We start from the raw sequence: 23217 nt of genomic DNA, 5'->3' as shown, positions 1-23217 counted from the left end.
CATTTGACAAAGCTATATGCTCCTATTCCACTGAAATCTTTCAAACTGTTTTCAGTAGTTTAGAAAAGTTCTTTAGATTGCTGTTTGCAACATTCCTTTGAGAGCAGCCAAAAGTCATTTGGAATCAAGTCTAGTAAATAGAATATATAATAAAGTAGGCAAAAACAGTATTTGATAAAATGAGGTAATTTGTGGCTTACAAATTAACAATAAAAAGCAATGAAAAGCAAAATCTTCTAAGAAGATTTAAAAATACTATGAGAGTGAATTTAATTCCTTAACCAATGTAATTTGTGGGGCACCTGGGTGGCTCAGTGCGTTAAGCATCTGCCTTCAGCTCAGGTCATAAACCCAGAGTCCCAGAATGGAGCCCCATATAAGGGTCCCTGCTCAGCAGGAAGTCTGCTTCTCCCTCGGCCTCTGCCCCTCTCCCCACTCATGTTCTCTCTCTCTCCCTCTCTCTCTCAAATAAATAAAAATCTTTTACAAAAACAAAAAACAAGGTAGTTTGTGATTTATGATGTATTTTAAGTTGGTATTCAGTTTTGCCAACACTCATATAAAGTGCAAATAGTAATTTAATGTACCTTTGTGCTTATTTTAATAAGCCTCTCAAAATATATGTATATGTTATACATAAATATACAAATATGTATATTTATAGACACATATAAACATACATATTTCACAGTCTTTAATCCTTAAATGTACTGAGACCTTGTCGAGTGCAAAACACAATGCTTACTGCTGGGGTTTTCATTGTAAGAGGCATCTATAACGAAAAATGTTCTTTTGTGTTTTGTAATTCAATCATATTTTATTTATTTTTTAAAAGATTTATTTATTTACTTACTTATTTATTTGAGAGAGAGAATCCACAAGCAGACTCCCCACTGAGCGCAGAGCCCAGCGTGGGGCTTGATCCCAGGACCCTGAGATCATGACCTGAGCTAAAACCAAGAGTCAGCCACTAAACCAACTGGACCACCTAAGCCCCATTAATTCAATCATATTTTAAATGAACTAAAAGAACAGTTGTGTAAAATATGCACATGATGACATTAAAATAACAAGATTATGAGATGGAGGTACAGATGACAAGATCAATTCATTATAACAGCAATGTGAATATATATATGTCTTTTTATAATGTGTTAAAAAAATAATTGCCTGAAAATAAATTCAATATTTTGGTACATTTATAAGCCACTTTTTCCCTTGACTACACATTCAAAAGCACCTTTTTTGTAAAATAAAATCTAATTTCATTTACTGTTAGGGGCTAGAACATAATTCCATTATTACGTTTGGTTTTAAAGAGTCTTTTAATGTATACTTATCTTACAGCTTCATTGAGAAACACAGACACAGCATGTAACATGCACGTTTTCATCAGCTAGTGATTAATATTCCTTTGATGCTATATATACTACCTTGTTTGCACTCTTTAAATACTCCACAGACTCCCAAAAACTAATCAGAGCTCTCTTGTCCATCCTTTCCATGTATATTCGAAAGTGCTCTCGGTAGAAAGTACTAGCCAAGATATCTTCAAACTGAAGAATCTATTAAGGGAATTCAAGAAAAAAGTTTTTATTATCAGTTTACTTTAACTTCCAATGGATTAGTCTCTAAATCGGGGAGGGGAACCTCATTTTTTAAGGTCATAGTCAGTATAATATGGTATCTCTCCACTTCCTAAATTTTAAATGGAAAAAGTTTATTAAAGATTCAAAATGTACATATTCAATAAATACCAATTTTCAAATTAATCATCCACACATTCAGCAAAAGATCTATTTGGCATTTACTCTGTATCAGGCACATTTCTAGGAAATGAAACAGACAAAAATCCTTGCCCTGTGGGATATACTGCTAAAAGTAACAGATGCTCATAACAGAAAAATTGAAAAGAAATGTCTAAAAAAACCCAGGAGGCTAGAATCTAATAATTTGGCATTTTTGCCTTCCATCCGATCTTTATACAGCTGAGGAAAATGATTTTATATCTTGTTCGTTTACAGTATCATTTATTTTTTTCACAAATAACTTTACTTATTACCCTGATTCCCCAAATTTTACCACCTTTTAAAATCACATTCTCTCCCTGCTACACATGCACACACACATACACACACATACGTGCATACCACCACCCCACAACCATACTAAAAAAAAAATAGTAAGCTGTAGACAAGATCAGCCTTTTACCATTGGATAAAGCCCGCATTCCTAAAGACAAGAATATTTTCTTATGTAAACAACGTATAATAATCAAAATAAGGAAATAAACATCAACACAGTACTATTAGCTAATCTGTCAGCCTCGTTCAGATTTATTTTAAAAATCTTTTGTAAGCATCATTTTAATTGGTTCTTAATATTACACTGTATGCATGTACCAAAATTACTCCTTTGTTTACCATTTTACATGCTTACAGAAAAAGAAAAACCACATCTGGAGACACAGCGTGCACAATCTTGAGCATAGGTTGCCACAATAGGAGAAAGCAGATCACCTTTGTAATTATTCATAACTCAATTCGTTACGAGAAATGCCTCAAATTAATTTAGAAGGAACTGAAGCCCCATATCCTTAGCTCTTAGTTAGGCTTAAAAAAAAAAAAAAAAAAAAGACATGTAAGTATAACTCAAATGCAATAAAAGAAAAACTTATGTTTTAAGATTCTTAAAATTTAAATTGTGGCAATTGGAATTTTTTTGGAAATGTTATCAGTAAGATCTTTCTACAATCAAGGGCACATGATCAATACAGATTCAACTCTTCTGCTGACAGCGAACCCTCAAGAGGTTTTGTGAACAGAAAGGCTCAGGCATTTTTCTAACAACTTCTGGTGACTAATTAAAGAAGACAGCCATCCCCTGCTACAGATCACTAACAATTAGAGTCCATAAATGTTTCAGATAATTAGTATTTAGTTAGTTTACTAACTTTGGAAGATCACAGCATGTATTTATGTAAACCCTACCAGTAAAGCATTTTGAAGCACAAACTCTAACTGTACATGATACACAGAGGTTTCTAGGAACCCATATCAACTTTGGCTAGGGATAACAGATCACTCAGAGAGTTACCGATTTCTCATATAGGAAGAAGCCAAGCAGAAAGAGCATTCAACGAAATCTAAGGAAGGCTTCCCAGTATAAATTTTCCTTGGATCAAAATGAATTCTAAGTTAGATACAAAGCCATATTTGCAAAACCAAGTTCAAAACATCTTCTAAAATATTAGCCATTTTTAGATTTTTATTGTATCGGGCGCCTGGGTGGCTCAGTTGGTTAAACGACTGCCTTCGGCTCAGGTCATGATCCTGGAGTCCCGGGATCGAGTCCCACATCGGGCTCCCTGCTCAGCAGGGAGTCTGCTTCTCCCTCTGACCCTCTTCCTTCTCGTGCTCTCTATCTCTCATTCTCTCTCTCTCAAATAAATAAATAAAATCTTAAAAAATAAAAATAAATTAAAAAAACAAAAATAAAAATGTTATTGTATCTTATGACTAGTCTACGCTCAGTTCTGAAAGTACAAATATATATAAATAAATGATAGCAAATATATCTCAAGAATAGTTAAACATCTGATATATCTCTTACTTTGGCTGATGGATTAACCAAATTCTCTGCTCCATTTGTTTTCTTTCTCTCCTCTTGAAAGACAGAAGAGCATCTCACTGTGTAACACCTACACTAACAGTGTGGGTCAGGGTGAACAGGATGAGTAGATCGTATACTTCACAGTCAAATGTATTCATTTGAGATTAACTCAATCTCAATTCATTTGAGATTAACTAATTTCAGTAATTCTGAGATTTTTGTGTAAAAGTACAAAGAGAAGGGTGGGTAGGTCAAACTTGACACCACTACTAAAATCATTTTTTTAAACTATAGATGATATAATTAACATTCACTAAGGGCTTCCATACAGCAAACATTGTGCTCTTAATTTATTTGTTAGTTCAGCCCTTTTTTTTTTGTCCTAAGACCCCTGGTAATTCTGGGAGGGATGCTACCACAGTCAATGGTCTCTACGTAGGAGACAAAATACTGTCCTAGTAGACATTACATGTATGAAAGGCCATGTAGCATTTCAGGCAGGAAGGCAGATTATTCCCTATTCCTCTTCAGGAATTTTTATTTACGCTTTTTCAGTCTCTCCCAGTCCAACTTGATCTGGTTTCATCATGCATATTTTGCAAACTTGGTTCTGTGTTTTGTGTGGGTTACTACCTCTTACCCAGCTAATTAATTTTTCTCCAGGAAAAGCACTCAGAAGTACCTCAGGGCTTTAGAGGAATAAATATGCTCCTAATGTACCCAACATGTTACCAAGAGTGACCCAGGACCAGGATTCTCTAGTTACAAACAGCCACAATATACTCCCGAGACTACCTCCAGCATACTAATGAGAATACGTAGAATTAGGATCTTGGGAATGGTGTTTTTATCCTAAAAGGAGAGATTACAATTGGATTTTTCTTACATCTATATCATCACTAAACATACTCCCATAATAATCAATGCCAGTAATAATATTTAGTGAGTACTCATATACCATGTGGTGTACATATCCCATTATGTGCATTATTTAATGGTCACCACCCAAAGGGTACATAAAATTATCCCGATTTTACAAATGGAGTACAAAGAAGCGAACTTGTCCACAGTCAATCCCAGTAGATATAGGATTGAAAGCCAGGCTTTCCAACTCTAGCACAACTTCTCAACCATAATTAAACAGTTCCTCTCCTTAAGAAATTACCCAATTTGTGTTTGTAGCAAACTACAAATAGTATGGAATTCAAGAAGGAAAGACGAATTTAGGAAAGATGCTCTACAAGAACTCCAGCAGAAACAGAAAGTCAGGGAATCTTCATATTCAAGTGCGGAGTCCTGAGCTACACTTGATGGTGTTCATTCTGGACGGGTCTTGGATCAAATACAAATTGATATGAAAACTGATCTTAGACAGTGGGTTGGAAGATGGGGGCGGAGTAGGAGGATCACAGGCTCACCTTGTGCCACAAACAAAACTAGATAACTTTCAAATCATCCTAAATGCCCCAGAAACTGACCTGAAGGCTGGCAGAACAAAGTCCATAACTAAAGGTAGAGAATAAGTCACACTGAAGAAGGTAGGAAATGTGGACATGCTGCTTGGGAGAGAAATGGATCCCGGTGCTGTGGTGAGGAAGAAGCCAGGGCCACAGACAAGGATGAACGACAGGGGAGAGCGGGGGAAAACAAATCCCCATAGTAATTGGCTTAGAAAGTAAGAGGGGCCAAATTTCGTGACTTCTGGCAACCAGCAGGGCTTGAAACCTGGAGTTCTAAAGTGGACTGGGCTGGGACAGAGCCTGGAGGGGGCTGTGCTGCTCTCAGAAGGCCAGCAAACAACCTGCAGACGTACAGAATGGAAACAGAAATCTGAAGAGCACCCAGGGCACATAGTGGGGAGGTTATTCACTCATTTCGGAGTGTATCCCAGAGAGGCAGTGTTCATGGAGAGACCACATTGGGAACAAAGGAACTGGCCATATGCATCTCCCTCCCCGACCCCTCAGCGTAAGTGCAGGGCCACCTGCAGGAACGAGCACTATTCCCACACTCACTACCTAACCTGCTTACACAAACCACCCCTCAAACCTGTGCTGCAGTGGAACTGCCCCTCCCAGTCATGCTTGCCTCAGTCCCAGCACGGTAGGCCCCCTCCCCCAGAAGGCCAGCCCAAACCCCTGCTCACACCATGTGCCCCGACTCAGCAGTTTTGTAGTTCTGTTGGCAGTGGTGACAGGTCTCACTTCACAAGCAGACCGAGCACACCTGGTTAAAATGTACCCCATTCAGGGCAGGGACCAAACACTGCCCACAACAGGCAAAGAGAGCCTCTCCAGATAACTGGCATGAAGGATAAAGCAGCCAGGACAAAACAACAGAACACACACACCACATACTGGAGACACTCCCAGAAGCACCAGGTCTTGGGGAACAAGGGAGACTACATAGCAGGGCACTATAGGACCTCTTCTTCAGAAGGCCATTACCCTCAAGAACAGGAGATATAGGTGACTTTCCTAAAAGAGAGAAACAGGCAGAGATGTAGACAAAATGAGAAGACAGAAATTTATCCCAAAGAGGGTGCCTGGGTGGCTCAGTCAGTTAAGCATCTACCTTCAGCTCAGGTCATGATCTCAGGGTCCTGGGATCGAGCACCACATCAGGCTACCTGCTCAGCAGGGAGTCTGCTCTCTCCTTCTGCCCCTCCCCTGGCACTCACTCACATGCTCTCTCTCTCTCTCTCTCTCTCTCTCTCTGTCTCAAATAAATAAATAAAATCTTAAAAAAAAAAAAAAAAGAAATTTATCCCAAATGAAAGAAGAGGACAAAGTCACAGCCAGAGAGTTAAGTGAAACAGATATCAGTAACATGTCTTTTGGAGTATTTAAAGCAATGATCATAAGGATACTCACTGACTTGAGAAAAGAGTGGAAGACATGAGTGTCTTTTATGTCTTACACAGAGATAAGGAATAACAAGCAGAAATAAAGGGCTCAATAAACAAAATGAGAAACATGCTTGAAAGAATGAACAGCAGGCTGGAAGAAGCAGAGGAAAAAATTAATGACCTAGAAGACAGAGTGATGGAAAGTAATCAAGGTGAACAAAAGAGAGAAAAAAGAATTACACAAAAAGTGAATAGGGAACTCAGTGACTCCATCAAATGTAGTAACATTTGTATTACAGGAGTCCCAGAAGAAGAAGAAAGAGAAAAAGGGGCAGAAAATTTATGTGAAGAAATAATACCTGAAAACTTCCTGAATGTGGAGAAGGAAACAGATATCCAGATTGAGAAGGCACAGAGAACCTCCAACAAAATCAACAAAAGCAGATCCATACCAAGACATATTGTAATTAAATTGGCAAAACATGTGATAAAAAACAAAGTTTAAAAGCAGTAAGACAAAAGAAGACAGTAAAACCCCATGAGGGTATCAGGGGATTTTTCAGCAGAAACTTTCAAAGCCAGAAAGGCGTGGCATGATATATTCAAAGTGCTGAACAGAAAAATCTACAGCCAAGAATACTCTATCCAGCAAGGCTATCATTCAGAATAGGAGAGATGAGTTTCCCAGACAAACAAAAACTAAAGGAGTTCACGACCACTAAGCTAGCTCTGCAAGAAATATTAAAAGGCAAACTTTGAATAGAAAGGAGAGACCAAAAATGACAGTAGATAGGTAGGAAACACCAAAGCAGTAAAAATGAGTATTTCAGTATAAAACCAGTCAAGGAACTAACAAAAGGATGTAAAACATGATAACATATACCTAGAACATGGGGAGGAGAGAAATAAAGAATGGGTACAACTTAAATGACCATGAATTTAATATAGACTACTATATGCAGAAGAGGTTATACACAAACCTAATGGTAACCATATATCTAAAACCACTAATAAATACACAAAGAATAAGGAAAGAAATCCAAATATATCACTAAGGAAAATCAGAAACCATGAAAGAGAGAAAGACAAGAAAAGACCAGAGAAAATCTTCAGAAACAACCACAAAAGAAATAAAATGACAACAAATATGTATCTATCAATAATTACTTTGAATGTAAATGGACTACACACTCCAATCAAAAGACATACTGTGACAGAATGGATAAAAAAACAAGACCCATCCATATGCTGCCTACGTGAGACTCATTTTAGACCTAAAGACACCTGCAAACTGAGGGGCGCCTGGGTGGCTCAGCCAGGTTGAACATCCAACTCTTGATTTCAGCTCAGGCCTTGATCTCAGGGTCATGAGTTCAAGCCCCACAATGGGCTCCACACCGGGCATGGAGCCTACTTTAAAAAAAAAAATTACATATGCAGATTGAAAGTGAGGGGACAGAGAAATATCTATCATGCAAACAGATGTCAAAAGAAATCTGGAGTAGCAATACTTATATCAGACAAACTAGACTTTAAAACAAAGACTGTAACAAGAGACAAAGAAGGACACTATATAATAAATGATAAAGGGGACAACCCAACAAGAAGATACAACAACTGTAAATATTTAATGCACCCAAATGGAAGCACCTAATATATAAAACAGTTAATAACAAACATAAAGGACTAATTGATGATAATACAGTAACAGTAGGGGACTTTAACTCCCTCCTTATATCAATGGACAGATCATCCAATCATAAAATCAACAGGGAAACAATGGCTATGATGACACATTGGACCAGGTGGATTTAACAGATATATTCAGAACATTTCGTCCAAAACCAGCAGAATACACATTCTTTTCAGGAGCACATAGAACACTCTCCAGAACAGGTCACATATTAGGCCTCAAAACAAGTCTCAATAAATTCAAAAAAAAGATCGAAGTTATATCATCCATCTTTTCTGACTACAATGCTATGCTAAATGCTACTGCTAAAACTAGAAATCAACCAAAGAAAAAATCTGTAAAGACCAAAATTACATGGAGGTTAAATAACATGCTACTAAACAATGGATGAGTCAACCAGGAAGTCAAAGAAGAAATAAGAAAGATATATAGAAATAAATGAAAATAAAACACAACAGCTCAAAACCTTGGGATGCAGCGAAAGCAGTTCTAAGAGGAAATATACAGCAATACCGGCCTACCTCAAAAAGCAAGAAAAATCTCAAATAAACAACCTAACCTTACACCTAAAGAACCTAGAAAAAGAACAACAAATGAAACCTAAACCCAGAAGAAGGAAATAAGACTAGAGCAGAAATAAATGATATAGAATCTAAAACAAAAACAAAATAAAAACCAAATAACAAACAAAACCAATGGAACAGATCAATAAAACCAGGACCTGTTTCTTTGAAAAAAAATCAACAAAATTGACAAACCTCTAGCTAGATTTAACAAGAAAAAAAGAGAAAGAACTCAAAATCACAAATGAGAGAGGAGAAATAACCAATACCACAGAAATACAAATAATTACAAGGAATATTATGAAAAAATATGTGCCAGCAAATTGGACAATATAGAAGAAATGGATAAATTCCTAGGAACATAGAAACTACCAAAACTGAAACAGGAAGAATTAGAAAATTTGAACACCAGCAAAGAGATTGAATCAGTAATCAAAAAACTCCCCAAAAAACAAAAGTCCAGGGCCTGATGGTTTCACAGGTGAATTCTACCAAACATTTAAAGAAGAGTTAATACCTATTCTTCTCAAACTATTCCAAAAAAATAGAACAGGAAGGAAAACTTCCAAATTCATTCTATGAGGACAGCATTATTCTGACACCAAAATCAGATAAAGACACCACTAAAAAGGAGAGCCATAGGCCAATATCCCTGATGAACACAGATGGAAAAATGCTCAAAATACTAGCTAAATGAATTCAACAATACATTAAAAAAAAAAAAAGTCATCCACCACAATCAAATGGGATTTCTTCCTGGGTTGCAAGGGTGGTTCAACAGTCACCCAAAAAACACCCAACACCCCAAAAAACAAATAATCTAATTAAAAAATGGACAGAGACATGAAGAGACATTTCTCCAAAGAAGACATCCAGATGGCCAACAGACACATGAAAAGATGCTTATCACTTATCATCAGGGAAATGCAAATCAAAACTACTACATCACCTCACCCCTGTCAAATTGGCTAAAAACAAAAACACAAGAAACAACAGGTGTTCATGAGGATGTGGGGAAAAAGGAAGCCTAGTGCACTGCTGGTAGGAGAGCAAACTGTGGAAAACAGTTTGGAGATTGCTCAAAAAGTTAAAAATAGAATTACCTTAGAATCCAATAATTGCACTACTGGGTATGTACCCAAAGAATACAAGAACACTAATTCAAGGGATACATGCACCCCAATGTTTATAGCAGCATTATTTACAATAGCCAAGATATGGAAGCAGCCCAAGTAGCCACTGATTGATGAATGGGTAAAGAAGTAGTGTGTGTGTGTGTGTGTGTGAGTCGCATGCACGCACACACACATGTGCGAGTGTATAATGGAATATTATTCAGCCATAAAAAAAGAGTGAAATCTTGCCATTTGCAAGGACGTGGATGGTGCGAGAGAGCATAATACTAAGTAAGATGAGTCAGTCAGAGAAAGACAAATACCATATGATTTTATTCCTATGTGGAAAACAAGTGAGCAATGGGAAGGAAAAAAAGAGACAGAGAAAGAGAGAAACCAAGAAACAGAAAACTGATGGCTACCAGAGGGAAGGGAGGTGCAGGAATGGGTTAAAAAGTTGAGCACTGGGTGATGTGTAGAATCATGGAATCACTATATTGTGCACCTGAAACGAATATAACACTATATGTTAACTGGAAATAAAATAAAAACTTATATGTGGTTAAGGGGAAAAATGAAGGGGGGGAAATTGGAGGGGGAGATGAACCATGAGAAACTATGGACTCTGAGAAACAAACTGAGGGTTCTAGAGGGGAGCGGGGTGGGGGGATGGGTTAGCCTGGTGATGGCTATTAAAGAGGACACGTATTGAATGGAGCACTGGGTGTTATATGCAAACAATGAATCATGGAACACTACATCAAAAACTAATGATTTAATGTATGGTGATTAACATAACATAAAAAAAAAGATTGATCTTATCTATGTCTTGAATGTTTAATAGATTTCACCAGTGAAATAATCTGAGCCTGAAGTTCTCTTTGTGGGAAGGTTTTAAATTATAAATTCATTTATAATTGCTACTCAGATTTTCTATTTCTTTTTGAGTCAGTTCTAGTAATCTGTATTTCCAAAGGAATTGGTCTGTTTTATTTAAATTGTGAAATTTACTGACTTCAAATTGTTCATAATACTCCTTTGTTCTCCTTCTAATGCATGGAGGATCTATAGTGATGCCTCCTCTCTCATTCCTAATAATGGTAATTTGTGCCTTCTCTCTTCCTTTTGTCAGTCTAACTAGAGTGTATAATAGATCTTTTCAAAGAACTACCTTTCACTTTCATTGATTTTTCTCTGTTTTTCTGTTCTCTATTTCATTGATTTCTGTTGTTACACTATTTCCTCCCTTCTAGTTATTTTAGTTTTCATTTGTAGGTTCTTAAGGAGGAAGATCACTGATTTTAAACCTTTCTTCTTTTTTAACATAAGCATTAAAAAGTGTTTCCTTCTGAGAAGCCTGGGTGGTTCAGTCAAATGTCTGCCTTCAGCTCAGATTAGGATCCCGGACTCCTGAGATGGAGCCCCGGTATCAGGCTCCTCACTCAGTGGGCAGCCTGCTTCTCCCTCTCCCTCTGCCCTTCCCCTCTCCCCCCACTCATGCTTGCTCTGTCTCTCTCTCTCTCTCAAATAAAGAAATCTTAAAAAAAAAAAAAAAGTGTTTCCTTCTAAGTAGTCTTTACTGTATCCCACAAACATTAAGATGTTGTACATTCATTTTCATTCCCTTCAAACTAGTTTCTAATTTCCCTTATAATTTCTTGACTCAAGCCTTATTTAGATATACTGTTTAATTTAAAAATATTTGAGAATTTTCCAGATCTATTATTGATTTCCAATTCCATTTGGTCAGAGAACATCTGTATAATTTTAAACCTTTTAAATTTGTTGGGATTTGTCTTATTGCCCAGCAATATAGTCTTTCTTGGTGAATGTTCAATGTACACTTGAGAAGAATGTGTATTCTGTTGGTACTAGGTGGAATGTTCCAGAAATGTCCATTCGTTCCCATTGGTTATTACTGTTGTTCACATCTTCTATATCCTGATTTTTTGTTTATTTCTTCTATCAATTACTGAGAGACAGGTGTTAGCATTTCCAATTATAAATAATTGTGGATCTTTTTTTCTCCTTTCAGTTCTGTCAGTTTTTGCTTCATGTATTTTTTTTTTTTTTGAAAGAGAGAGAGAAGAGAGCACAGTGAGTGGGGAGGGGGGACAGAGGGAGAGAGAGAATCTTAAGCAGGCTCCATGCCCAGCATGGAACCCAACTCAGGGCTCACTCTCACGACCCTGAGATCATGACAGCTGAAATCAAGAGTCAGACGCTTAACCAACTGAGCCACCCAGGTGCCCCGCTTCCTGCATTTTAAAGATCTCACTGATTGCATACAAATTTAGGATTATCATGCCTTCTTGATGAATTTACCCCTTTATCATAATGAAATGTTCTTCATCCCTGGTTATATTCCTTGTTCTGGTGTCTATTTCATCTGATGTTAATATTAACTACTTTAGATTTCTTATGCTTTGTGTTTACGTAAGCATGTCTTTTCCCCTCTTTTCACTTACAATCTGTTCCTTAATATTTAGTTTCTTATAGACGGCATATAATTCCTTCTTTTTATTTACTTAATCTCTTTCTTTGAATTGGGGGATTCATCTAATTTTGAAGACTAGGTTCTGAAATAAAGTTGGGTGGTGATTTTTCTGGATCAAACATGATTAGGTTATAGCAAAACTCCTCTACCCATTTATGGCCCCAAACTAACCAAAATCTTACCTTTCGACTAGCAAACCATCATAAACATTAGAATTCTGTAATATTATCTGAGGCTTTCAGCCTGAAGCCTAACTGAAATAATTTTATTGAGGTTACACTGTTGCAACAGCAATAGGTTGCTCCTTTCCTAAATATCTGAAGAAACAAGTCAAAATGGAGCTAAAATCAGATTAAGTCTACTTCTAGTAAATACTGCCAGATAACATGTACTGAATTCACATTCAGTGTTAAAATGATCTTCTTTTATGTTTCTCAAGGTTTTCTTCTACCATAAGATCTAAAACCACATCATCTTTTGACTGCATAGCAAGATATCAGAAGCATCTTCTAGGTATATATCTCTCATCTCTATTGGATCACTTTCCTTTCTATTTTATAATTACATAGGACTCTTTAAGAGCAGGGACTCCATCTTATTCCTTTTGTATTCTAGTACCTTGCACTGTAACTGAGAGACTGTAGACCCTCAATAAATGTCTGCTGAATGAATGAATGAATGAATACACAGGACACAAGAAGAGAACTTTTTCTGTGACAAATGTGGCTGGAAATCTATTTGAGAGTCCAGAGGCTGAGGAGAAAAGGGAAGAAGGACAATATTCGACCTGCCAAATCCACTCTCTTGCCAACATTCACCAAAAGGTAAAATTTTTCACTTTGGACCACAAAGCCAAACTTGCAGAAAGGTTTATTTGCTAAGAGCAAAATAAACAGATCTCCAGCGGTAAGGAGAGACCCTTCTAGAAAACAAGAGCTACTTGGGGCTGCATTCATGCCACTTGTCCAAGATGTTGCAGACAACTATGGCTTCTGTTAGAGTTGGTCCAAGGTCAAGCATAAACTATCCTGAAGAGACTCTAATGGAGACTGGGCCACAAATAAGAAAAAAGGTCAAAGTTCATCTCTGGGATGAGGAGGAAGGGAAAAGTCACACATAGGCATCTGAAGCCAAACCAAGAACTGAATGAGAAAAGATCAAGAGACTAAAAGTCCAAACAAGTGAGGTTAGAGGCTGTAGCCAAAGTCAAATTATACTGATGGTAGCCTCTTTGTGGCTAAGTGCCATCTTAAAAAAGAGAAGTTTGGAGACTGCCTTGAAATCCTGTTCCCAATGGTACAAACAAGCTCCTCAGCGGGTACCGCTGCTGTTTCCTTCAGTCCTAGCATTCCCTGGGTCTTGGAAGACAAGCTTGAGTCCTTGAGAGTAAGAACAGGTACTGAGGTAGGGCTAGGACACTTTCCTAAGCTCCATGAGCTGAGGACCCCGTATGAGACAGTCCAAAGTTTTGTTGTAAAAACAGTTGCTGACATATTATGGCTCAGGGAGAAAGCACTCAGATTGTGAAGCAACTAGATCTGGGTTTTTATCTAGTTCTGCCTCTTTCCACCTGGCCTTAGGTAATTTACTTAAACCACTGTGCTTCTTCACCTGTAAAATGGAAATATCAAGAAATTCAAATTTCATTGAATTGTGGTGAGAGCTAAGTAAAATAACTTACAAGATACCTTCTATTCCATAGGTGGCTAGTTCTATCCAGCTGATAGTGGGCAACTCAATTGGGTCATTGTAAGTGTAAGTGTGTGCCTCGGGGTTTGTGGGTTAGGAAAAAACACACGGGCACACACACACACACCCTCCATGCCTACATATCTTACCTATTACCATTCACAGAAGTCAAGGACACCAAGTAATATAGCTCTTTGTGAGCAAACATGTGAGTCTCTGTTCTGGAACATAGGTCTTATGTTAAATACCAAAAAGTTAAAAGACTGGATGGGAGATTACATGACTGTTTATAACTAACATGAAATGGTCAAAACAAGAAACCACAAAGTTCTACCTTCTGGCTTTGAGGCCCTTCTCCCTCGTCCAAGGCCCCCTCGTCTTGCTGGTCATAGGCAGGACCTCCCAGGATTCGGATTCTCTTCTCACACTGCTTCTTTGCCACAGTCAGTTGGTTAATGTACCTTTTCATATTCCTGGCCCTTAGGAGATCAGCTTTCATTGCAGCAGTTTCTTTACCTTGAATGGGGTGGATGGACAGGACCCAGTCAGAGGACAAGGTAGAAAAAGGGGAACGTAACAACTCTGAACGAGACTGGTGTCTGACATGGTAAATTTTGAACAGTGGATACTAAAGAAGAGAATTCATGCTAAACACACACACACACATCTATATACCCTCAAAGAGAAGTACCATTAATTTCTAAACATACCAGTGAAAAATCCTACTCGGGTATAAAACATTTTTTTTAAAAAACCTCACCTGTACACATAAACTCACAATCGATGTGCATGTGTGTATGTGTATTTAAATATACGTACGTATCATGTACGCAGAGTCATTCCCAAGCATGCAGTGAGTGCTCACTGTGTGTCAGGCACTGGCTAGTAGGCATTTGGGACTCAAGACCAATTGTTAAAATCTCATGGAACTTAAAGCCTAGCCAAGGCAGAAATCCAAAGACAGCAGTAGCAATTATGAGCAGATAGAGGCTACAAAGAAAATGTGCAGGTATCCTTGAGCTGTTTGACCAGTGCTTCTGACCCAGGTTTCCCTGAGCAAATTACACTCAAATGAAATGAAGAAGGAGTGGAATGTGGCGCCCAGAGAGAGCAGCAAGTGTGAAAGTGAAAGCCGCGAGGCAGGAAGGAGAGAGCCTAGGAGGACCTGGAAGAACCCGTGCAGCAGATGCAAGGGGGAGATAGTGATCCAAAGTAAATGTGGAGGAGAAAGGAGCCAAGAGACACAAAGCCATTTAGTCCATAGGAACAACTTCGGTCTTTAGCTCAACAGCACTGGGCAGCTTCTAATGGGTTTTAAGCAGGAGTATGTCATAAACGGGTTTGTATTTTTAAAGATTATACAGGAAGGATAAAAACATAAATAATTGGAAGGCAAAAGACTGCAAGAAGGGAAACCAGCTGAAGACCCCTGCAGTAACCCAGGAGGCAGGTGCCTAAACCAGGGTCACGGCAACGGCAGGAGAGAGGACTGGAAGGATCTGAGAACGATTTATAAAGAGAACTAACAGGACCCTGTGATTGACCAGAGAGGGGAGAGGGTAGGCGGCTGAGGAATGTAAAGAAAACAGAGGTATCGAAGATGCTCCCAAGTTTCTGCCATGAGCAGCCACGGAGGTGGTGGGGCCAGTTATGAACCAGGGAACATTACAGAAAAAAACAGGTTTATGAAAGATCTTAAATTCAGCTGTGGACAATGTGGCAGATGATATTTGCCAAAGGTGCTCACAAGATCTCTCATCTCACCTGCTCTTTTTGTCAATGTTACTGTGACAATCTCCCTCTGAGAAGGAGGGTATGTGTTCCGTTTTCCTGAACACAGGTGGGTTTGTGATTACAGAGGAAGTGAACCCATGACTTCCGAAGCTAGATCGTAAAAGGCCACGCACTTGAAGCCCTGAGCCAGCCACCTGGTAAATCGTCCACCAGCCAGGAGGCCTCTGTGCTTTGAGGAGGCCTAATCAGTCATTGGAGGGATCTACATGGAGAGGTCCCCCAGACCACAGCCCTGGCTGGACCTCGGCTCACAACCAGCACCAGCTTGGCACCATGCACATACACCATCTTGAAGGTGAGGCATCCAGCCACAGTCAAGCAGAGAAGAGTCATCCCTGCCAAACCTGCTCAAACTGCCAATTTGTGTACAAAAGAAATGACTATTGTTGAAGACACTGCATTTTGGGGTGGTTTTGTTACACAGCAAAAGAACAGGCAAACTGAGTTTGAGGGCATTTGGCTACCTGAGCAGAGATGCAAGGTGTGGAGTTGAGAAGTATTCAGCATCGGTTGATGGTAACTCAAGTCACAGGAGTAGGTGAGACAACCCAGGAGGAGATAAAATGGTCCCAGTACAGAATCTATGTAAACCCTACATTTAATAGTGAGAAAGAAGAAGCAGAGCTAGCAAAGGAGATGGTGAAGGAGAGACAGGAGAATGTGAGTGTGTGGTTTACAGAGAAGCCAAAGAAGGAATTTCAGCAACACAGGAAAAACAGTATCTCGTGTGTGCTACTGCACAGTCTCCCAGCTGGTCACCATGCTGTCTCCTTCGTCTCCCCTTCAGTCTTTGTCAGCACGGCAGCCAAGGCTAACCTGTTTAACCTACCAACCCGATCACATCATTCCCCTGCTCAGAACCTGCCCCCACGCCCCCATTTCACCCTCAGCAAAAGGCGAGGCTCTTTCAGGGAGACAGAGGCCCTACACACTCCAGCCTCATCCTGACTCTCCACAGTAAACATACCGGTTTCCTTACGGGCTCTTGTTTTTTTGTTTGTTTGTTTGTTTTTTTAAGATTTTATGTATGTATTTGACAGAGAGAGACACAGCGAAAGAGGGAACACAAGCAGGGGGAGTGGGAGAGGGAGAAGCAGGCTTCCCGCGGAGCAGGGACCCCGATGCGGGGCTCGATCCCAGGACCCTGGGGTCATGACCCGAGCCGAGGGCAGATGCTTAACCGACTGAGCCACGCAGGCGCCCCTCTTGCCTTTTTTAAATAACAGCTTTATTGAGATACACTTCACAGACTATACGATTCACCTTATTTAAAGTGTACAATTTAACTTCTTTTAGTATATTTACAGACTGTGCAGCCGTCACCACAATCACTTTTTTAGAAGATTCTCATCACCCTCGGAAGAAGCCAGGTACCCATTAGCAGTCACCCAACCCTCTCAGCCCTGGGCATTTTTATGGGGGCTTTCTCTATGGATTTGCCTATTCTGGACATTTCATGTAATACGTGGTCTTTGGTGACGAGCTTCCTGAACACGCTGGTGGTTCCCTACTCAGGGCTTTCTCATGCCTTCCCTCAGGGAGGCCCTTTCATCCACCCCGGGATCTGCAGGGCTCACTTCCTCACCTCCCTCAGATCCTCAGCTCAGGTCTCGGGGGAGCCTTCCCTAGGTACCCTATTTCTAACTGCAACCCCCAGCCTACAACACTGCTTTTCTCCCTCTCTGCTTTACTTTCTCCATAGCACCTATAACCACACTTATATTCGACTTATTTATCCTGTAAGTAGGTCGTCATCAAGGTTGGCATTTTGCTTATTTATACACTATTATATCCCCAGCACCTATAACAGTGCCTGGCAACACAGTGGAAACTCATTAAATATTTGTTGAAATGGATGAATGAGCTGTGTCAAGTATTCCTGAGCTGTCAACAACCATAGAGCTAACATTTCACTAAGTGCTTATTTCTATGTCTCAGGTATTGTGCTTCTCTAGAACTTGGGCTCTGAAGGAGAGAAACAGAGTATCCTCACCTCCCATTCTTCACTCTACTGCAACAACATGGTTTCTCTCCCTTCTCCCCACCAAATCTGCCATTGCCAGTCACTGACGACATCCATGTTAAATACAGTGGAGAGTTTTCAGTAGCGTCTGGAATCAGACTTAAATTTGAATTCTGGCTGTGTCACTTAGGAGTTACACGGTCTTAGCAAGAATTTGCTTTTTAAGATTTGATTCAAAAACATTTATAATGGTATGTTTCCTTATGTTAGCATTATACAATTTCAAGTAAAAACAAAAAACTTACATAATATTAATTTCCAAAAATGACTAAATGTTTAGTCATTTCCTTGTGGAGGATGGACAGGCTTTGCATACACAACATGGAGGCAGGATTGGGATTGAGGGAAGGTTTTTTTTTTTTTTTAATGGGAGAGAGATGACCTGGTTTTAATGCTGATGAGAAGGAATCAGTTAAGATAGAAGGAGAAGTGACAGATGGAGAGAGGCATCCAGAAGACAGGTAAATGGATCAGCTTTGGAAAGAGGCCACCTCCTCCACCACAGTAACACAGAAGGCAGAAGAGAGGGGATACATACAAAGCAAGTTTGAAGACTGGTGGTTGGAAGGTGGGGCGGTTCCCCTCATATGGTCTCCGTTTCCTTGAAGTAGTGAGTAAGGTTATCTGCTTACAGGGAGATAAGTAAAAAGGGCAATTGGTCAGAGGCCTGCACAAAGTGGGGAAGTGGGAAATCCTCTATGGAACGCAGAGGAGAAGCTCACTTCAGAAACAATGAGATTGTTTCAGGCAATGTTCAGGGCCTAAGTGACCACTAGATAAATATAAATATACCTAGGCAGGTAGATCACACCTTCTGAAGGTGAGTTATAATGTGCTCGGCTTAGATCGGAACTACCCATATTAAAGAAGGGAGTCTGGGTTCTGCTTCTTCGTGCCCCTCAAACTGTTTTATAGAACACTTTGTAATGTTTTATAGAACTAAGTAATATTTTAGAGAACTTTGCCAGAGACCTCCAATCTCTAGGATGATCATTACCTCTCTCATGTCCCACTTAGTCAATCTGTGCACATGCCTAAAACAGTACCTAGGCAAGCTGAACAAATTACTGAAAAACTTCGGTGAGTACCACAAAACATTTTATCTTTCAGAAGCAGATTTTTTCTGTACTTAGCACAGAGGGTAATAGGTAGACTTCAGGTCAACAGATGGCTTTGTTCCAGAGGGTCTGTCAGATATTACAGGATGACTTTTCTGTATGTGTGCTGAGGAGATGCTTTCATTTGACTTTAATAATAGTTTCTCAACTTGTCCTATGCTTGGCTGATAGGCCCGGACCAAGGAACTCATTAACTCAATGTTAATAATAATAATGAGGATAATCTCAAGGGGAAAAAATAGTAATTCAGAGTCCCCTTAGTGGGAAGATAAAGGTAAATGTAAGTCTGCCTCCAAATCAGTCTAGGACAAACTAGGATGCTTTCTGTGTGTACCGAAACAAACACATGCTTGGAAGAGCTAACTTTTCAGAAAAAATATTTTCATTTTTAAAACATACATCTTTAAAATCTAAATTTTACACATTTTTTTAAAAGATTTTATTTATTTATTTGACAGAGCACAAGCAGGGGGAGCAGCAGGCAGAGGAAGAAGCAGGCTCTCCGCTGAACAAGGAGCCGGACGTGGGGCTTGATCCCAGGACCCTGGGACCATGACCTGAGCTGAAGGCAGACGCTTAACAGATTGAGCCACCCAGGCATCCCTATTTTAGGCATATTTAAAATACCCTAAAGTTTGGGAACAAAATAATTGCCTTTTATAAAATAAATCTAGACCACAGTTTTAATTTGGGGTTAAAATAGGCTAGTAAAGACACATATATAGGAAGAAATTGACACACATTTATCAACAACCAAATTCTTCCCTTAAGAAAGCATAAAAACTTTTCTAAAAGCACAAAAACTAGAAGCAAATTCCAAAAGGAAGGAAGAAAGAGAATAAACCCTCATCTAAAACCCAGCTGCAGGGCTGAGAAGAATATTCTCGTGTTCTACTTGAATGTCGCCTGCTCACGTGAATACAATGCCATTGTCTGATCACAAAGCTTGTTGCTAATGAATTTGACAGCAGCTTGTAGCTTAGGCAATTCTGTTTATTTCTGCCTCAGAAAACTAATACCACGTTCACTGCTAAATGACTAACATGGAACTTATGCAGCCCGCGTGTGTGTCGTGCCAAAATCCTTGTAAGTCCAGCGATGCAGATGAATATGCTCTGTGACCTGAAAACCCATTCAGTCAGGAAGTATTTATGCCACGAAAAGTATAGGCTAGTGGGCATGTGACAACACACTGTGGCCCAGCTCAAGCCAGATTCACATGGCTGGCTCTCTTTCGAGCGTTAGGGAACACTGGGCATTGTTACAAGCCGGTGAATCACACAACTGTTTGACCTAGCTTTAAAAAGAAGCCAAGAAGATAAACAGTGGCAGGTGAAACACTGAATGGCAGTGGCTCTTGGAACTGGTGCCAAGATGAACACACAAGTGATAGAATATTCTAAAGCAATGAATTATAAATATTTACTGTTCTTCCTTCTGAATAGTCCAGATTCTACTGAGGCCACAACAAAAGGAAATGGGTGCATTGGGTTCCTCTGCTGAAAAAAGAAATTCAGATTAGACATTGGGTGAATGCTTTTGGCTATGAAGACATTGCAGGAGACCTACGGACAACATCTGGCACTGCTTTTTGCTTTAAACTTTCTGCCCACAATACAGTTCTTCCTCAAGCAAGTGAAGTGTCTATCAGTAAAGTACAAACACTGGGGAGAACTGTTAGGTACGACGTCTAATGAAGCAAAGGAGAGTGAAGTCATTTGCAGTGTAAACTAAGGACTCCAGAAATAGCACGAGTATAAGTGGATTAACATGGCACTACTTTCTTTTTCAGGTCCTAGAAAATGTCACGAGCAGAGTATTTTTTCTTTTCTCATAGCACGCTACCAAATCCCAAGACATCTCCTGATGGCAGCACTCTCGGCAGGCTGACTGGGGGAGTCGATGGGTAACAGAGCAGGGGTTCTCATCATCAGCACTACTGACATTTTGGGCTGGATAAATTTTTCTCATGGGGGCCGTCCTGTGCATTGCGGGATGCTGAGCAGCGTTCCTGGCCTCTACCACTAGATGCCAGCAGCATCCCTTCCCCCAGATGGGACACCCAATAAGGTCTCTGGACACTGTCAAATGCCCCAGGCACCCTGGGGGGGCCAAACTGTGTCCTGTACTCCCATCCCACCGAGAAGTACAAACTCTGTGACAGTTCAGGAGACAAGGCTGCACACTTGCCCCCTTCCCCTGACTCCCCAACATGTGGCTTTCCTCCCCGGGAGGCACAGGCCTGCTCTCCCCTCCCGTCCCCCCCCCCCCCCCGCCCCGCCCTGGACCCCCTGCCCAGGCCCTCGAGGTAAGGAATTAAAGGAGTTCCTCACCGGAAAATACTGGGCCTCCATTCCTCAACTCGTGTCCATAGTGACAAACTAACAATCCTTTGAAACTTTCTTGTTCATGTAAATAGAAGTTTTAATAAACCCTCTTGAGAGGAGGAGTCAAGGAACGGGTGTGTATTTACCTAGGGACTAGTGAAGTTTCAAAATGAAAAATGGTGCTCCACTTTTTAACATGAAACTAACAGCAATTCCCAGTAGTTACCAATCATCAAATTTCTTCAAAATTATCTGAAAATCACCTCAGAAGTTGCCCAGGAACTTGAGGCCAGTATGTTCTTTTTCAAAAAGAACACCTGGGATTTTCTTACCACATCAAACACCTGAGTTTCAGTATAAAGTGTCACTCCACTTTAGCAGAACGCATACTTGAGAAATAAGCAGACACCACAGCAGGAGCTGATGGCGGAAGCTCTCATGTTATAATGGAGAAGAGTACAGAGAGCTGGTAGTCTGACCTGGCCCAGTCTGGTCAGGTATGCTTACAGTACACCTTTTCTTCCTTCCTTTAAATGTCTCAAGTACTGAAACTCCCCGCACTTCCTTTGGTTTAAAGCCCTCCAACATCCTTGCAATACATTGTTAAAGCAATAATGTTGTATCAACTAAATCCACACAATAGCTAGGAGAGTCCTGCTCCCAAACTGGAACCATGCGTTGAACAGGCATGAGACATACACTTAGAACACAAATCCAGCCCAATAATTTGTAAGTTTTGAACAAGACTGTCATAACATCTACCCATGTGAATGAGCAGTGTAGTGGGAAGAGACCAGGACTAAAAATCAGGATACCTGGGTTCAAGTTCCAGATCTGTGTGTGACTGACTAGTTCTAGTTACACCAGGTACATTATTTACCATTTCTGGACCTGAACTTCATTCGTATAAATGCAGGTGTTAGAATATATGATGATTAAAGTTTTCCTGGGGTGCAGAGGTGGGGGGAGGACTGGCTATAATGTTACAGGACTATAGAGAGAGTAGCGGAAGCGCCCTGAGCCCTTAGACCCTCCAGGCAGATGCCGGGCGGGGACCAGGGAGCCAGGTGGGATGCTGGAGAAGGGATGCAGGTGCCAGAGGCTCCAGTACTCACAGCAGGAGGGCTGGGCAGGGAGCAACCCCGGCAAGGGCCCCTGCAGCCATGGGCTGAGGTGTCTTCTAAGTTTAGGTCATTCATAAATTAGGAACTGTTTGTATCCGTTTGTTGCAATGCTAGAAGATCAGATCATATCAAAGCACAAGGAAGGACACTGAGAAGTCCACTAGAGTCTAAAGATTAGCTCCCTTCTTTCAGGCAGGGGCACCTTTAAATGCAAGATCAGAAAAAGAAGGTACATATTATCTTTATTAAAATAATTTCTAATGGAAATCATTATGGTCCTTATCAGCAACTATCTGGGTCCATATACATATGCAGTATTTTCTGAAGGTCTTCTATAGTTCTACTTGATATATGCAGTTCTAAAACTGTTTACTTGAACTCTAAAGAAGATGCACAACTTGACCAAAGCCCATCTATACTATGAGCATATTACTCCCAGGGTATACTATTAATACTTTGCAGTTTCTAGCAGACTCAAATCAACATCATGTCCTTTGTTGTAGTCAGATGAATAAATGTTACTCTTGAATCACCTTAACTGTTCTTCATAACATTTCAGGATTCAGAACAGAAGAACAGAAAAGAAGGCTTTAAAAAGGGAGCTGTAATCCTGGACTTAATTCTCACCAAGCTGCAGGGACAATTTAGCTTATGTCCTGGTACTACTTAGAATTCCTATACTTGGCCCATGTCTTAGTTCGTTCAGGCACCTACAAGCACAGACTGGGCAGCTATAAACAAAAGAAATTTGTTTCTCAGTCCTGGAGACTGGAAATCCAAGATTAGGGTGCCAGCATGGGCAGGTTCTGGTGAC

The 23217-nt window shown here is 40.0% G+C and overlaps 1 protein-coding gene across 4 annotated transcripts in view; it reads right to left on the bottom strand.

Moving 5' to 3' along the window:
• The window catches only part of SNX25 (sorting nexin 25), a 125312-nt gene that overhangs the window by 29500 nt on the left and 72595 nt on the right, over positions 1-23217 (bottom strand). For all 4 annotated transcript variants that reach the window (XM_028099828.2, XM_028099829.2, XM_028099830.2 and 1 more), the window contains 2 exons: positions 14352-14533; positions 1434-1565 (listed from right to left, as the gene is read on the bottom strand). In XM_028099828.2, coding sequence (XP_027955629.1) covers positions 1434-1565; positions 14352-14533 — 314 coding nt within the window. The remainder of the gene's footprint in view (positions 1-1433; positions 1566-14351; positions 14534-23217) is intronic.

This window comes from Eumetopias jubatus, unplaced genomic scaffold, assembly GCF_037043125.1.
Source record: "Eumetopias jubatus isolate StellerSeaLion01/CBP00866 unplaced genomic scaffold, mEumJub1_p1.0 scaffold_2, whole genome shotgun sequence".
Classification (NCBI taxonomy): Eukaryota; Metazoa; Chordata; class Mammalia; order Carnivora; family Otariidae; genus Eumetopias; species Eumetopias jubatus.
Note: the sequence above shows the minus strand (reverse complement) of the source record. Positions and strands in the feature narration are given on the sequence as shown.